A 15896-nucleotide genomic window follows, 5' to 3' on the forward strand; every position below is an offset into this window, starting at 1 on the left:
CAGCTGATTATTTTCTTCAATAATCATTTATGCCTCTGAAATATTGAAACAATACCACACGACAGTTTCTTACAACCCAGAGTAAAGATAAAGATATTCAATTAGTAGTAGTAGTAAGTGGATCTTTAGTTAAAATCACACTGCTGTTTCCTTCACATATAGAATGTGTGTATCAGTATGGAAGTGAAAACATCATCATTACACTGTGTGGAGTAGATTTGAAACTACAATTAAAAGTTACATAACTGAAATATTATTACTTACTACTTTATTTCTTAAATTTTAACTTTTCTCAAAATGTTTTTTTAATGTATTCCTCAGATCTGTTTAAACATGCAGGTTAAGACAATCAATGTGTGATAGCATCTCTCCTCTGTAGTAGAAGGTCAGTGACTACATAAAATATAAGTCGTATGCATAGACAGGAACACACACAACTTACAGTCGGGTCAGAATCAGGAGTGTCCAGATATTGTATCAGAACTGTGAACACTTCACTGATCTCCTCCTTCGCTCCTGAAACACACGAGATGGAGGACACATGCTAAATATCTCACCCTGAAAAACACTTTGTCACACACAACACATATATCATGATGCTCATATGCTGCAGCATTTTGTTTTCAGGTCTGTTTTTAATGATATTTTATCTTACTTTCTTATATTTTGTTCTATTTTTAATAAATATACTGTACTGTACTGTTCTGCTGTATGTTTACAGTATTTACTTGAGTTTGATTAATATACAGTAGACCTTTATAATGTCATACCTCATGTTAGATTTCCTAATTCATTTAAATTATGTTGGTAACGTGGTTATCTTTCCAATATAGCTTTCCATCAAGCTGAAGGTAAAGTGATAAAAAAGGAAAGAGAATATTTTGGATCATCCCACATATATACAAACATATTTACCTGAGCTGCTGCTAAGAGCTGCCAGAGCCTCTAAAGCACATTTCTGAACTTTGCCACTGCCGATTACATTCCTGCAGACCTCACTACAACCAGTGGATGAGGAGGAGGAGGAGGAGGAGACGCCGCTGCAGATCCTTAACAATGACAGAACTGCAGTGACAATTGCAGCTGGAGGACAGGGGAGGTCCTCTGGAGGCTGAGGGGAAACAGAGAGAGATGTTAATTCTGCTTGACATAAAAACTACAGTCTACTTCCTCTCCTCTGCTTTCTGTAGTCCTGACAGCCTCACCGTGAGTGTGATCTGTGGTGTGTTTGTCAGACAGACACAGATCACAGAGATGCAGGAGGTTTTACTCTTCAGCAGCTCCGACACGGAAAACCGATGCTCGTCTGCTGCAGGAATAAAAATACATTTAGTTGTAAAGATGCTAAACAACAAACTCTTTTTAAATATTTTTTTACCGTGTATATCTGTGTGTTTTACCAGTGGTGTCTGCGCCCAGTAGAGGCTGACCAGTTATAATGTCGAGGGGTAACAGCAGTATCTTCACAACCCGGGGTGTGTGGACGGTATCACTGGACAGAAACACATGAAAGGAAGGAAAGAAAGGAAGGAAAAGAAAATGGGAATTAAAATACTGTAAATGATGGTTTTCTTAAACAACCTGATGTCATAAAACCTCTACAAACTGTACTGGTGATGGTGAAACCACAGCCTGTATGAGAGTGTGAAGTCGTGCGGTGAACGGTTGCTTACCGGTGACCTCTGCGAAGACAAGCAGCTGCGGCAGGAATGAGGTCAGGAGGGCTTTATTAATGTTCAACATGGAATGATAGCAGACGGGGTGACAGGTTGAGTGGGGGACGCGTTCACAGTGCCAGAGCTGCAGAAGATCAAACACCAGAGGGGGGAAGTGTTTAACACAGAACCCGAGTACACTTATAAAGGGCTTGATATTCTGCGCTAATATCAGGTAAACCATCGCTTTTCATTAACTCTGCTAAGTGGTTACGCTGGAAAATTGATGGAGCTTCTCCTAAAGATTTCCCTCCAGACATGTTTTACAACATATACAAATAGTATAAGTCGCATATTGGACCAGGATTTGACTTCCAAACTATTTGTGGTGTCAAAATCAGATATTCAATTAACACAGAGAAACTTTCCACTTTCAGTGGAAAACTATAAATTAAAATGATTGAGTATTCAAATTAGCAATTTTATATTAATTGTTATATTCCAGTTACTCCGGAGAGGAAGGTGCCTTCTGTCCGTCCGGAGCAGGACCGACTTATAGAAATGCGCCATAAAGTCACAGATCTGAATTATCTTTGTGGACATAAAGAGAAACACATTAAGCCCAGATTTATTTTGTGTTTTTACCTCCCTATAAGTGGCACTAACAGTTATATGAGCTACTTTATTCCATCGTCTATTTTCTGTTTAAACTGGTGAAAAGTGTAATTTAACCTGTTACATTATATATTCTTGATAATTTCTTTAAAATGGGTTTGGGATCTGTGATGACTGTTGGTGACTGTTGTACCGGAGAATATTACCGCATTTTCACCTGTTATTACCCATGTTACACTGTGTTTGCGTGAGATAACCAGTCTACCTGTGTGCGGCCAGAATGACGTCCATCAGAGGCAGTGTGAGCTGACTGCAGCCTGCTGTCACCAGTTCCTCCAAAGAATCTGCGACTGCCTGGAGCAGCTTGTCCCGGAGAGGAGGGCCGGCCTGGGCCAGAAGCAGGGCCAGCAGTTTGAGGACCTGCAGACTCTGATGGAGCTGTGCGCTTTCTTTGGGAACCAAGGACTCCTTGAGGTACTCTGAGATTGCCGTGACAACAGGAGAGTACTCTGCAGCGGTGTCCATGGTGACGGCTGGGTGTTTTAAGTCTCTGATGGAGGTTTGCGCCCTCCCATCATCCTCTTCTTTCTTATCTACGCCGTTAGATCCCGCAGACGAGACTGGCTGAAAGAAGAGCAGGATGTGGGCGAGCATTTGATTGGCAGCTGAGGCCACGAATAGACTTGTGTCCGTCTGGAGCTGCAGGAGCGGTTCAATAAAATCTGGGGAGTTAGGAAAAGAGATTTCAGTTATAAAGTGGCCTGCGTCCATCTTATCAGATTGTCGTTTATAAAAAATATGCAACATATGACGAGAGATGGTGCCATTTCCTACAGGAAGTGTCACCTGATTTTACAAAGAAACTGAGAGCCTTTGGGTGCTGCAGCGAGTTCTTTAAGCCCTGGATCCAGCCAATCCTTAAACAGGGATCCTCCCAGAGCCTTGCTTCTTGCCAGCGCTTAAGGTTGAAGACCAGGTCCAGAACGTCACCTTCCTGCAGCGGTTGGAGGGAGAGAGAGGGCATCAAGTCAAGTCATAAATTGTTAGTAGCAATTCAGTAAAAGCACAAGGTGTCATTAACTCTACCTGAAGCATTTTGAAGCCGTTCTCAGTGGAAGCCATTAAGCCGGCGAGTTTGAGAGCGAAGGAGAGAACGCCGGGGTCCGAGGCTGTGTTGTGAACCACAGCGGATATGAATTCAAGCAGACACGGGCACTCCTCCAGCAGAGATCCCCCTTCATCAGGAGAGAAGATGGATATGAGACGGTGGTGCAGATCTAATATCCACCTCTATCGATCCACGGCTGCAATATAACCCCTGAGATCCCCTCGTTCCTCTCACGCTTACGAATTGTGTGTCTATCGTTCTACCTTTGCCAGACTACACATCAGAAACAGGGACCTCTCCTCTACACAACGTCAGTTTAGACCTGAAACAATTAGCAGACGGACTGATTGAGAGAAAATGAGTCAATTCATCACATTTCAAGCAAAAATGCCAAACAATCTCTGGTTCCAGCTTCTCAAATGTGAGACATTTACTGTATTGTTTTTGCAGGGACAGCAAACATTTAAAAGTACCTGCAAAAGAGCTAGTTAACAGTTAATTTGCATATGTAATCCCTGGGCAGGTAGATACAGATAGAGTAAATATACCACATAAAACAGGAAGTCCATCAGTGTGAGATAATAAACTAAATCAAATCAATGAATAAAATAATCTGTAGATTCTTTAGATGCAGATCAAAATGATCGTTGCAGCCTTATTTTAGTTCATATGGTGATTTAGTGGCACTCATTCGGGGGGTTTAAGGTCACTTTGTGTCTTGTGTCCATCCAGTTTACCTTGGGGAGTAATGATTTACATGTAACTGAGTTTATAATCAGGATACAAAAAAAAGGTAACTGTAATCCATTTAATAAAAGAAAATGGTGGTTGTTTAGCAGGATTTCAACTGTAAAATACATCAGTTTTACTCCACAAAGAGAATATCTAAAAGCTCACACAGCTGAAACCTTTGCGAAGAAGAATGACAGATAACCAAACACCAAACTCTCCCACCAAGGTGCAGCACTGACCAGCTTTGGTGAGCCCTGTGAACCAGTCCAGCAGCTTCTCCAGGCTGGTGTCATCGGGCAGAGAGCTCCCCGAGTCCGCCAGCACCTCACACACACCGGGCAGCAGCGACACACACTCCCTGTCCATGGTGCTACCGTGTGTGTGTGTTAATGAGCCCTCAGCATACATTACAGCAGACCTGTCACTGATAACCTAAATGGTTACCCATGAAAGCAACACACAGCCAACACCGACCCACACATTATAACGTTTAATGAAAGGACTACAGCTCGCTAAAACAAATAAAATGTAGTTTTTTTTTCCCCCCCTTCCTCCTCTCTTGTAGTTTTTAGCTAAACGTCCATCTCGCGGGAAATAGTTTCGGATCTACCGGTAAGTGGCTTCCCTCTTCCTTTCTTCTCTCGGTGTACATCTGCGCGCGTCACAACTACGACACCTGCGCTTCTGCGCCGATCTGTAAACTCCTGGATGCGTCAAATTGGATGCGCAGTAGCCACGCCGCCGTCCCATCCCTACGTTCTACAACTCTAACGCCTCCCCGCCGCGCGTCATCGCCCCCGAAACAAGTTCCGGTGCCGCGTTTCCGTCACGTCGTCCATTTTCACGCACTCGCACGTGGTTGCCGCACCGGCCGAGGACCCGTCAGCCTCTCTGAGCTTTTTCGGGAATTTTAGCTTTTCTTTTTCTCTTTTTGCTCTGTTGTAGCGAGAAATCTCGTCGCATAGTCCTGATAAATGCAAGAAACGGTGGATATGGTGGACGACCCCGAGTACGACGAGGAGGAGCCCTCTTTCAGCGACCCGGAGGACTTCGAGGATGACGTGGATGACGAGGGTGAGCGGCGGCAGGAAACGCGCAGGCTTTCGGGCCTGCTGCTAACAGTTAGCTCAGAGCTCATCGGCCGCGGCGCTACAGATGCTACAGATGCTACAGGGGCTAGTTGGCTCACTAGCTTAACGTCGAGGTCCTGGTTATTAAGAATAAAACATGACCGTCCCCCCGACATCAGCTAACATGAGCTAACATTAACCGATGCTACCACCGTGTGTTTTCACGCCCATTGAAGCCGCTCACTGTGGCCTTGTCGCTGTCAAAAATTAAATCAGCACAATAAGGGTTGGTAGCTGACTAATGGGAATCTGTAGCTTGCTTTCTGAAAGGTCCATTAAGGCCACGACCACCACTGCGACCCTCCAGTCTGGGGTTTGTATGAAGCAGCTGCTGATGAATAGTAGCTTTCACATCAGAGTTAAAGGTTAATCATAACCCAGGATGGAGGGGATCCATGATGCCACTCAGGTCTGCACATGACACATCAGTTTCATTATAGAAGCCCTTAATTAAGGTGTAACTATTGTATTTCATTGCTCTGCTGTGACTGTATTAGATCAACTGTAACCCTGCAGTAGTAAAACTGTTAAACTGCACTGCATCACTGTTTGAGTCCTCATTACAGGAGTAGTTTTTAACATTTTGTACACCAGTAAAATTAATGATGTTGGATTATTAGACTACACCACAAACTACAGCCTCCAAAATATCCATGAAGTTAGATTAACACCCCTCAAAATCATTAAATTGCATTAATTTAAGATCGGTGTCCCTGAACTGAAGTGTGGTGCACTTTTCATATTTTATTAGGAATATGTCCTTGTAGCGTATTGGTTGAGGCTCATAGCATTGTACCTACAACATCCTTTATTTGATTACAGATGATGACCCTTTCTAGTCTTCTCCCCGTGTTCCCTGTCTATCTTTTAGCCTGTCACAGTTTAAATTAAATTCAGTGTCACAGAAACGGCTCAGATAAGAGATATCGTTACTGTCCCCTCCCTGATCGTCCCACCCCTCTTTCTCTTTCTCTTTCTCTTCAGAGCTCCTCGGTGACATCCTCAGGGAGAAGCCCCAGGAGGCTGACGGCATAGACTCTGTGGTGGTGGTGGACAACGTCCCTCAGGTCGGCCCAGAGCGGCTGGAGAAACTCAAGAACGTCATACACAAGATTTTCTCCAAGTTCGGCAAGATCACCACTGAGTTCTATCCAGACGCCGACGGTTTGACCAAAGGGTATGTGTTTTCCCTCTCTGCTCTTTTATGGCAGTATGCTGCTCTTAATTTTGAATTGAATGTTAATTTAAAAAAATCTATCTCACACAGGTACATCTTCTTGGAGTATGCTGCTCCTACCCAGGCCCTCGAGGCAGTGAAGAACGCAGATGGATACAAACTCGACAAGCAACATACATTCAGGGTCAACCTCTTCACTGACTTTGACAAGTAAGTGTTTGATAAGGACAATGCTATCCAGCTGCAGCCCCTGACGTGACACAAGCCCAATACAAGCCTCTGACTTGACGGAAGTGACGTAGCATTTACGTAGCATACCGGAAGTTCTTTCAAATTAAAATTAAAAACACTACTTCCCATTATGATGAATCGTATAGTAAAACTGACAAGAGTAATTTCAACGTGGTCTTTAGGCTACCATTACTTCAAACATCTTAATCTTTCCTGTGTTCTTATGTACAGAGATGGATATTATAGCCTACACGTTTTCCTTTTATTACATAGATGTAACCAATAACAAAAAAGTGTGTTCATTAGATCAGGTTTAGCTTTTAACTGTTTTTTTTTTTTTAAAATATCCCAGGGAGGCGAGTCAATCAAGGGAAACTCCGCAAGTCAGAGAATAATCAATGAAGGAATTTTGGGTTAAATAAATTTACCCCACAAGACATTGCCCAATCAGAAAATGTAAGTCTAATTTCTCATGAAAAATCCAGGATTTATATGGTAAAAAAAGTCACAAAAGGACCTCTCATGTCCCATGTATATCATTTCTATACAAAAAAAAGAAATGATAATATAAATAACGAAAGAACCAATTGTTTGGTCTATACTATAAAACCCTCTCTCACTCAGTCGGATGTGTCATTTCTCACATTTTGGCACGGAGTATTGGAGTGACAGCGAGTGTCCTCAAACAAAACGTAATTTCTGGTATTCTACGTCACTTCTGTCACGCCAGGGGCTTGTATTGGGCTTGTGTCACGTCAGGGGCTTCCGCTCCGGGGCTGCAGCTGGATGCTACTCGATAAGGAAGACAGTAACTGCGCTGGCAGATGTATGTGAGACAAGTAGATAAACTTTGTTTGTGTGTTATCGCAGGTACATGAACATCAGTGATGAGTGGGAAACTCCAGAGAAGCAGCCTTTCAAAGATTTTGTAAGTGTTAATCAAAAGTATTTTATTATGCAGGTTTTGTTTTGTTCTGCTTCAGTTTAGCACAAATGTGAGGTTTTGCCCTTTTTATTATCCTATAGAGGCTTCACTAACTCTGTATGTCTCTCTGTTCAGGGAAATATGCGCCATTGGATTGAGGACCAAGACTGTCGTGACCAGTACAGTGTGATCTACGAAGCTGGAGAGAGGACTGCCATTTTCAACAACGATGCTAAGGACTCGGTCATAGCCGAAGAGAGAGCCGTAAGCAGCTGATCACACTTTAAACCCAATCCCGGCTGAGGTCGCATTTAATGAACGCGTTATAAAACTAATACCGTTTTTGTGTCTTGATGCAGCGCTGGACAGAGACGTACGTGCGCTGGTCTCCTAAAGGCACCTACCTGGCCACCTTCCACCAACGTGGCATTGCATTGTGGGGCGGTGAGAAGTTCAAGCAGATTCAGAGGTTCAGCCATCAGGGTGTGTCCCTCATCGACTTCTCACCATGTGAGAGGTAAGCAACGTTTCTCTTCTGCAGTATTAGTCGACACTATTGTAGCTTTAGTCGTTAGCTGATAAAGTGCTTTTACTGTGCGTGTGTAATCCATAACATCAAGTAGTTCTGATGAATTGATTCTCTGTTTGAAATGTAAGAGATGTTTTCTTTTTAATGCAGCAGAGACAGATGGTTTTTAACTAGTGGCTTTATCAATTTGCAGCTGCGTCAGTTTGCAAAATTGTTTATTAGGAAAGAAAACCAATGTAAAATAATTTATAAGTCGCCTACTGAGCTCCACTTTCAGCAGATGAATGTGATCCTTCTAGTGTCAAACTCTGCACATTCATCATCTTTTTGCACAGTGAAGCTCAAACATCCAACTGTAGGAAAAACTATTTTTTTGTGTGGAGGGGGATTTTAAATTATTGATGATGGATGACGGATAGTGTTACATGAACTGCGCAGTTCCCGAGCTGTCTGAAACTCCATGTGTGGTTGTGATGCCTTCCAGGTACGTGGTGACCTTCAGTCCACTGATGGACACCAAGGAGGACCCGCAGGCCATCATCATCTGGGACATTCTGACCGGACAGAAGAAGAGAGGTTTCCACTGCGAGAGCTCTGCACACTGGCCCATATTCAAGTCAGTACTCTGTGCTTTGTCCCTCTCATCGTCAAAATCTAATTTACTTCCTGCAGTGATTTTAATATATTTTAATATATTATAATGTAACACACTTGTTCTCAGGTGGAGCCATGATGGGAAGTTCTTTGCTAGGATGACCACAGACACATTGAGCATCTATGAGACTCCAGTAAGTACTAAGAACTACCAAAGAAACCCCATAGTTGTATTTATATTAAATGTGCAAGTGACATTAATGCCATGTCTCCTCCTTTCAGTCTATGGGCTTGCTCGACAAGAAGAGTCTCAAGATTTCCGGAATCAAGTAAGAGTCCATGATAAAGTTGTTAATGATTTGTCATTACATGCTATAAATGACCGCATTCTAGATAAAGACATTGACAATAATCTGTCTGTCTGTAGGGACTTCTCTTGGTCTCCTGGTGACAACATCATAGCGTTCTGGGTACCTGAGGACAAAGACATCCCAGCCAGAGTGACTCTGATGCAGATGCCTTCCCGTCAGGAGATCCGTGTCCGCAACCTCTTCAATGTTGTCGACTGCAAACTGCACTGGCAGAGAAATGGAGATTACCTGTGTGTGAAAGTGGACAGGACTCCTAAAGGAACACAGGTGTGTGTGTGTAGAGAGAGAGAAAGAGAGGAGGGCAGCGGAGACCTCTTTGGCAAAAATCAAATGATAAATATATTTTTCAATCTTTTTTTTAGGGTGTGGTCACCAACTTTGAAATCTTCCGCATGAGAGAGAAGCAGGTTCCTGTTGATGTGGTTGAAATGAAGGGTAAGAACATGGTAAACGCACAAAGAAACAAATTGTTTCCCATAGACAAAATCAAACCCTAATCTATTTGTTGTGTTTCTGTCTTTCCAGAAAGCATCATAGCATTTGCATGGGAACCCAACGGCAGCAAGTTTGCCGTTCTCCATGGAGAGGTTCCCAGAATCAGTGTCTCCTTCTATCATGTCAAAAACAACGGCAAGATTGAGCTCATAAGTGAGTAGATCAGACGAGCATCCTAAAAGTCCCATTAACATTAATGTTGCACAGTCTTGGGGCGCCTTTATAAACCTCTACTGAATGTCTTTCTACAGAGATGTTTGACAAGCAGCAGGCTAACAGCATCTTCTGGAGCCCCCAGGGACAGTTTTTGGTGCTGGCCGGACTCAGGAGGTCAGTTAAATGTGTTTGTGTTCATGACACACATGAGAAGCCGCTGATGACAAACTAAATAACTTTTCTGACACCTCGTATGAGAGCTAAGCTCCTGATTCTAACTCTGATCTGAGGCTCGCACTATTATACATTTGCACTTGTGTGTCTGCTCTGCTGAAGGTTGTTGAGTATATCTAAAATATTTTTGTGTGTGTGTGTAGCATGAATGGAGCTCTTGCCTTTGTGGATACGTCAGACTGCACCATGATGAACATAGCCGAGCACTACATGGCCTCTGACGTGGAGTGGGACCCGACCGGTCGCTATGTCGTCACCTCCGTCTCCTGGTGGAGCCACAAGGTACGTTCTGCTCCATGGTGCCAGAAATACTCTTTTACTTTTCCCTTTCTTGCCAGACCGATTCACCAATATTGAGTTGGCAATTCACACTGAATTCAACATAAACTCACGTCCTTTTACTCCACCTCCTTTAATGTGTGTGTCTAGGTGGACAATGCATACTGGCTGTGGACGTTCCAGGGCCGTCTTCTTCAGAAGAACAACAAGGACCGCTTCTGTCAGCTGCTCTGGAGACCCAGACCTCCCACCCTGCTCAGCGCAGACCAGATCAAGGTACCATTTTATCTTAATATATATTTATATTTCACTGCGTGTGTGTGTGTGTGTGGAGCCAGTGATGACAAACTAAATAACTTTTCTGACACCTCGTATGAGAGCTGCAATGCGGCTCCTGATTCTAACTCTGATCTGAGGCTCACAACTACAACGCCCTGTGTACTGGTGCAACACATGCTTGATGTTTGTCATACTTTTGATGTGAAGCCGTGGAAACCTTCACAGTAAATATCCCTCGTGTCTTTTTCAGCTGATCAAGAAGGATCTTAAGAAATACTCAAAGATCTTTGAGCAGAAGGATCGTCTAAGCCAGTCCAAGGCTTCTAAGGTTTGACCTGTTCATTTCTTTAACTGACCCACACTGTTCATATCTATATTTAAACTTATTTATTTAGTAGTTTGTTGGGCTGGTGTTCCTACAACTATTTGAGCCCTGTCTGTATTTCCAGCTCCCTCATTAACCAATTATACAGTATAATCAGTGTAATAAGTGTGTATATGTGTATTTTAAGCATTTTTTTTCTCAAGCTAAATGCATTTTAAGTTGTTTGCTTTTTGTAGTGTAATTGTAGTTTCCACCATTTTTAAAAAAACAAATGATTTATTCAATCTTTACATATTTCAGTAATAAAAGCAATACAACACGCTGCATGTTTACAAACCCAAGCATTTTTCTCTGTTATGAAGCTCAGTGTTTTTTTTGTGTGTGAGTAGGAGCTGGTGGACAAGCGCAGGTCCATGATGGAAGACTACCGTCGCTACAGGGAGACTGCACAGCAGACTTATCTGGAACAGAAGGACCTCCGCCTCGAACTCAGAGGAGGTGGGACGCACTCTGTTTTCTACACCGTACCTGTACTTGCCTCTTTTCCACAGTAACTCTTTAATTAAGAAAAATTGCTGACATTTGTTTCCTTCTTCCAGGAGTGGATACTGATGAGCGGGACAGCAACGTAGAAGACTGGGAGGAGGAGACCATTGAGTTTTTTATCAACGAAGAAATCATTCCCCTTGGAGATCTGTAGTCCCCTACGCAGGTAAAACGCTTGCACACAGGCATGCAGACGGTTTGATATGTCCAACACACAATTAATATGTATTGGAAAAACTCAATTGTGTCAGTGTGTAGTTCAGTCAGTGGTTTGTCCTGACTAAATGACATTTTAGGTCCTGTTAAAGGGCTGTATCCCCCACTTATTCAGTGGAAAGTGGCCGCATTTTCACTGTTGTGTAACAACTCATTCAGTCCTTGTGCAGCTGCTGATTTTGATGAATGGAAGATGTTCTGCGTACTCGTACAAAAACACAATTATTAGACAACACGGGAAGAAAATTGGTCGCATCTGGCATCTGCTGTGTGTGAATAATTGAGCCTGTTAGATTGACAGCCACCCTTGGTGTATTTTTCCCTCTTTTCCTGTTTATGTAAATAACCCACAATGACACAAACACAATACACGCTGACCTTCTCGATCTGTATTTAGCTCATTGTTTTCTCTCTCTCTCTCTCTCTCTCTCTCTCCCAGTCCATCTGTTTTTGTGTGGAAGGAGGAGAGAGGAACTGCGTCATTGATTGGAGAAGGACGACAACCACGCTGTGAATCTTGGGGGATTCACGATCACAAGCCTCAACATTCAACTTTAGTGACATCATCAAAGCACGCCTTGCGGATCAGCGGCCACATCAGGGGACAAGAGAGAATACTTTGTATTGAATATTTTCTCTTTGTCTCTCACCATCATCCGCCCCATATTTTTTCTCTGTGGAACTTGACATTTAGTAATACTGCCTCATTTTTTTTCTATTCACTAATTGGAGATACTCACTCTCTAATCTCAGCCCCGTCTCTTATTGGACTTTTTTCTTCTTGGGGTTATTTAAACTAGCCTCACCATGCTAGTGTGTCATCACAGGGCAGTGCAGAGTGCCATACCAGTGGGGGGTGGATGTGTTGTGACTAAACAAGTAGCCTTGTTAATAAATGTGCTGATGTGGCACTATAGTGGCCTGTATCCTCCTCCTTTCAGACTAGGCTTTCACACATGGAGGGGGTGCGCATTGGGATTAACTTTAAATAAACATACAAACACAATACTACCTTGCTGTGTCTTAGTGTTTGCTTCTTTATTATAAAGGGAATCATCTCTTGTGTTCAGACCTGGTAGACATGATCACATTTGTAGAACTAGTTGCTGTACAGGTATTGGCCAATAGTAGAAGAAAATGAATCTTCAACCATTTTGATAATCTTTTAAGTCTTTTATTAGTCAATGCCAAACCATCTCAGGTTCCAGCCTCAAATATGTGCATTTGCTGTGTTTTACATCACTTTAAATGAAATATCTTTGGACTGTTCAGATAAAACAATTTTGTAATGTCACCTCTAGAAAATGGATTGGACATTTTTCACAAGTAATTCATGAATAAAAAATGATCTGTTGAGCATTTGAAAAGTCATCTACATTGACAGGAGGTCCAGGATGCATGTGTTGGATAAATCATCAGTGTGATCACGGATGCATCTCTTTTGTCATCTACATAAGCAGAAAAACATTATTCTTTAAAGACAGTTCAAAGCACCAATTGCTGTATGAGAGTTGATGGCAACAGTTTGGAGTATACTGCATGTTAACCAGCCTCCTCCGTCAGTTAGTTTGTATAAACACGTTCACACTTGTTCGGCCTTTATCTGCAGTTTAGAATTAAGGATGATTATAAACTTGTATTGTTTGGAACAAATCACATCTCATGAACAGATTGGTGCATTCTCCGTTAAAAGTGAATCAGTGTTTCAGTCTCATATCCAGCTGCCACTAGAGGTCACTGTATGTGAGGTTTAATAAAGGTTTAACTGAGGCCATAAACTGAAGGGGAAATGTGCAGACAAGGCAATTCTTTCTGCTCAGATGATTTTAATAGTCTTTCAACAGAGATATAAATATTTGCTTCATATCTACTGTGTATTTTGTGGTCCTAAAAGATTTTCATGTAACCAAGAATATGAGGTTCTCTGTATTCTGGGTAGCTGCTCTGTCATTAAGGTGAAAGTCTAAATACATTTATCAAGCCATCCCTACAGTGACTCACGAGTAATTTAATCTGCGTGTGGAAATCAAGATAGAGTATAATTTCTCTTGCTTGAATAAATAAACTCTTCTGAATACTTCTGTTAAGGCGTTCTCCAGAAGGTTGGCTTTACCAAAGTTGTTCCACTCTCAGTTTGAGTATTGACACTGCAGTCTGCAGAGATCTTTTACCTCATTAACCCGACCTAATGTACGTTCACACTATCTCACAGATAATCACTGTGCTGCTGACATGGTGAACAGAACAGTCGACTAACGACTTATTTATAAAATGTGATTATAGAAACCAGTTAGAAACCAGTTTAGTGAGATGAATGTCCAGCTTGTGCTTTATTGATCCCTGATTCTTTTTACACTAATTGCTTTACACACATGGGCCCAAAATACAATCACACACACATTTAGGATTTATGCAAATATGGAGAGATGGTGGAGTGATGCCATGCTATGTAGCAGCACCCTGGGAGCAGTTAGAGGTTCACTGCCTTGCTTCAAGTGCACTTCAGCCATTCCCAGAAGGTAAACTGGCATCTCTCCAGCTACCAGTCCGCACTCCATCCTGATTCCCAAGCTAAATGGACTGAGCTAGTGCCACCCCAGTACTGGCTGTATATTGTTCTGCTTATTAAGTCAGTAGCCAGGATTTTAGAATTACTGAGGTACCTACGGTGGTTTAGGGAGACCAGAAACAGTCTCTGGGACTACTGCATCTTCCATAGTGTCCTATGTACATTTTGTACAGATGTTTGTCAAGGTGAACAGAACAGTCAACTAACAACTTATTTATAGAAGATATTATCAATCAGTTAGGATCTTAATTGAAAGGATATTTCCCCAAATGTTCCTTCTTTATTACACACTATCTGAACCATGACTTAAATTCAATTAAAGGACCAGTGTGAAGGATTCAGTGGCATCTAGTGGTGAATACTGAAAACCATTTGAATACAGCTCAGACCTCCAAGCATGTAGGAGAAACTACAGTGGTCACGAAAGCAAAAGGCCCCTATCTAGACTTTCTTTCTTACTTTCTACTCTACAAAATACCTTTACAGAAGCTTCTGACTGTTTATAGTAACATGATCAATGTGGTCTCGGTAGAATCCTGGTAAGCTGCTTGGTCCTTTTGATGTGCAGACAGCGGCCACCCCGTCATTTTCCCATCAGCTCACAGATGTTACAAATACTCATTAAGAGACTGCTGTTGAGCCCTCGTTCAAACATGGCTAATACCATATTTAGACTTTTATGAGTGACAGAATGAGTTCAGATGAGGTCACAGCCATGCAATAAATAAATAAATATCTCCTTGTTGTTGGTGTTTTTGACTCAACTTTATGGTGTTGTTGTGTTGGACTGTACATAATTTGAAAGGTGTTTTTAATAATTTGTAAAGCTCATGGTGGATCTGAGGAGCAAAATAGAAATACTTTAAAGTTGCATCACAGTCCAATGCAATATCTCCTTCAGACAGCTTTGACCAGAAACCTGAAAAAAGGTTTTATTTAGGCATACTTGGAATTTTCACATTTTATTTATTCATATAGTCGATCAGGAATAAGGAATAATGTTGAAGCCTCTTTATTTATTTATTTATTTTTTTGGCCCAAAAGTTGCCAAATGTAAACATACTGAGATAAAAGCTATAAAATACTATATATGTGTAAATATAAAAATGCTAAAATCCACAAATTCACAAATAAATGATTAAAAGATATATTTTAGATTACCCCAGTTCTCTATGGAAGCACTATTTTGTCATAGTCTATCATAATCTTGCTCAAGTATATCATAATCTGGATTTAGTATGTGATTATTTTGTCTCAGTAAACTATAATCCTGATTTAATATAATCTTGATTAAGTATGTTATTTTGTCTCAGTATATTAAAAATGTCATATTTTTGATCTATTTCATAATTTTGACTCATTATTTGTTTTTGTTTTTGTATTATACATAACATTTCATCTTCCCCACCCTCTTCCTGATGGGGATGAGCTTCATAGTGTCCTAAATATAGCCCTTCTGTCTATAACAGCATATTGCTAATTCGGCAGTAGAGCCCTCTGTGGGTCCGCCTGGAGGTCCCCGGACCTCACATTGGGAACCAGAGTCACGGGCGGAAGCAGGTTTATGGTCTTTCATAGTCGGCCTGTAAGAGTGGGTAGCTCGTTTCCCCTAAAATCTCGCGATACTTTGCTTCACTCTCCGGAGAGCGAGGACCGCTACAGTCCTGTCGTACCCACCCGGTCTCCTCATCACTGGCAGGGACCCGGACAGAGAGAGAGGGGGAGAGAGA

At 42.0% G+C, this 15896-nt stretch overlaps 2 protein-coding genes and 2 non-coding genes across 4 annotated transcripts in view; 3 read left to right on the forward strand and 1 right to left on the reverse strand.

Moving 5' to 3' along the window:
- Positions 1-4761, reverse strand: part of brat1 (BRCA1-associated ATM activator 1) — a 7912-nt gene extending 3151 nt beyond the window's left edge. The window contains 11 exon segments of the mRNA XM_035659351.1: positions 443-516; positions 916-1111; positions 1206-1309; positions 1401-1492; positions 1674-1723; positions 1726-1755; positions 1758-1800; positions 2536-2992; positions 3117-3264; positions 3357-3505; positions 4350-4761. Of these exon segments, the coding sequence (XP_035515244.1) occupies positions 443-516; positions 916-1111; positions 1206-1309; positions 1401-1492; positions 1674-1723; positions 1726-1755; positions 1758-1800; positions 2536-2992; positions 3117-3264; positions 3357-3505; positions 4350-4518 (1512 nt within the window). The 5' untranslated portion in view covers positions 4519-4761.
- A 160-nt stretch (positions 4762-4921) lies between these two features.
- On the forward strand, positions 4922-12608 carry eif3ba (eukaryotic translation initiation factor 3, subunit Ba). Its single transcript, XM_035659352.1, has 19 exons — positions 4922-5184; positions 6225-6417; positions 6508-6627; positions 7519-7576; positions 7709-7837; positions 7933-8090; positions 8587-8718; positions 8824-8890; positions 8979-9025; positions 9124-9334; positions 9430-9502; positions 9593-9715; positions 9814-9892; positions 10096-10234; positions 10382-10507; positions 10761-10838; positions 11225-11333; positions 11435-11547; positions 12037-12608. The coding sequence occupies exons 1-18, from the start codon at positions 5085-5087 to the stop codon at positions 11533-11535; spliced, it is 2043 nt and encodes a 680-aa protein (XP_035515245.1). The 5' UTR covers positions 4922-5084; the 3' UTR covers positions 11536-11547; positions 12037-12608.
- Positions 9931-10012, forward strand: LOC118327656. The gene has a single exon (XR_004796713.1). It is a non-coding gene; the product is annotated as a small nucleolar RNA SNORD60 (small nucleolar RNA).
- On the forward strand, positions 10564-10651 carry LOC118327655. Its single transcript, XR_004796712.1, has one exon. It is a non-coding gene; the product is annotated as a small nucleolar RNA SNORD60 (small nucleolar RNA).
- Positions 12609-15896: the final 3288 nt, after the last annotated feature.

The sequence above is a fragment of the Morone saxatilis genome, unplaced genomic scaffold (genome assembly GCF_004916995.1).
Source record: "Morone saxatilis isolate NCDOM2014 unplaced genomic scaffold, NCSU_SB_2.0 Contig17, whole genome shotgun sequence".
In the NCBI taxonomy this organism is placed as follows: Eukaryota; Metazoa; Chordata; class Actinopteri; family Moronidae; genus Morone; species Morone saxatilis.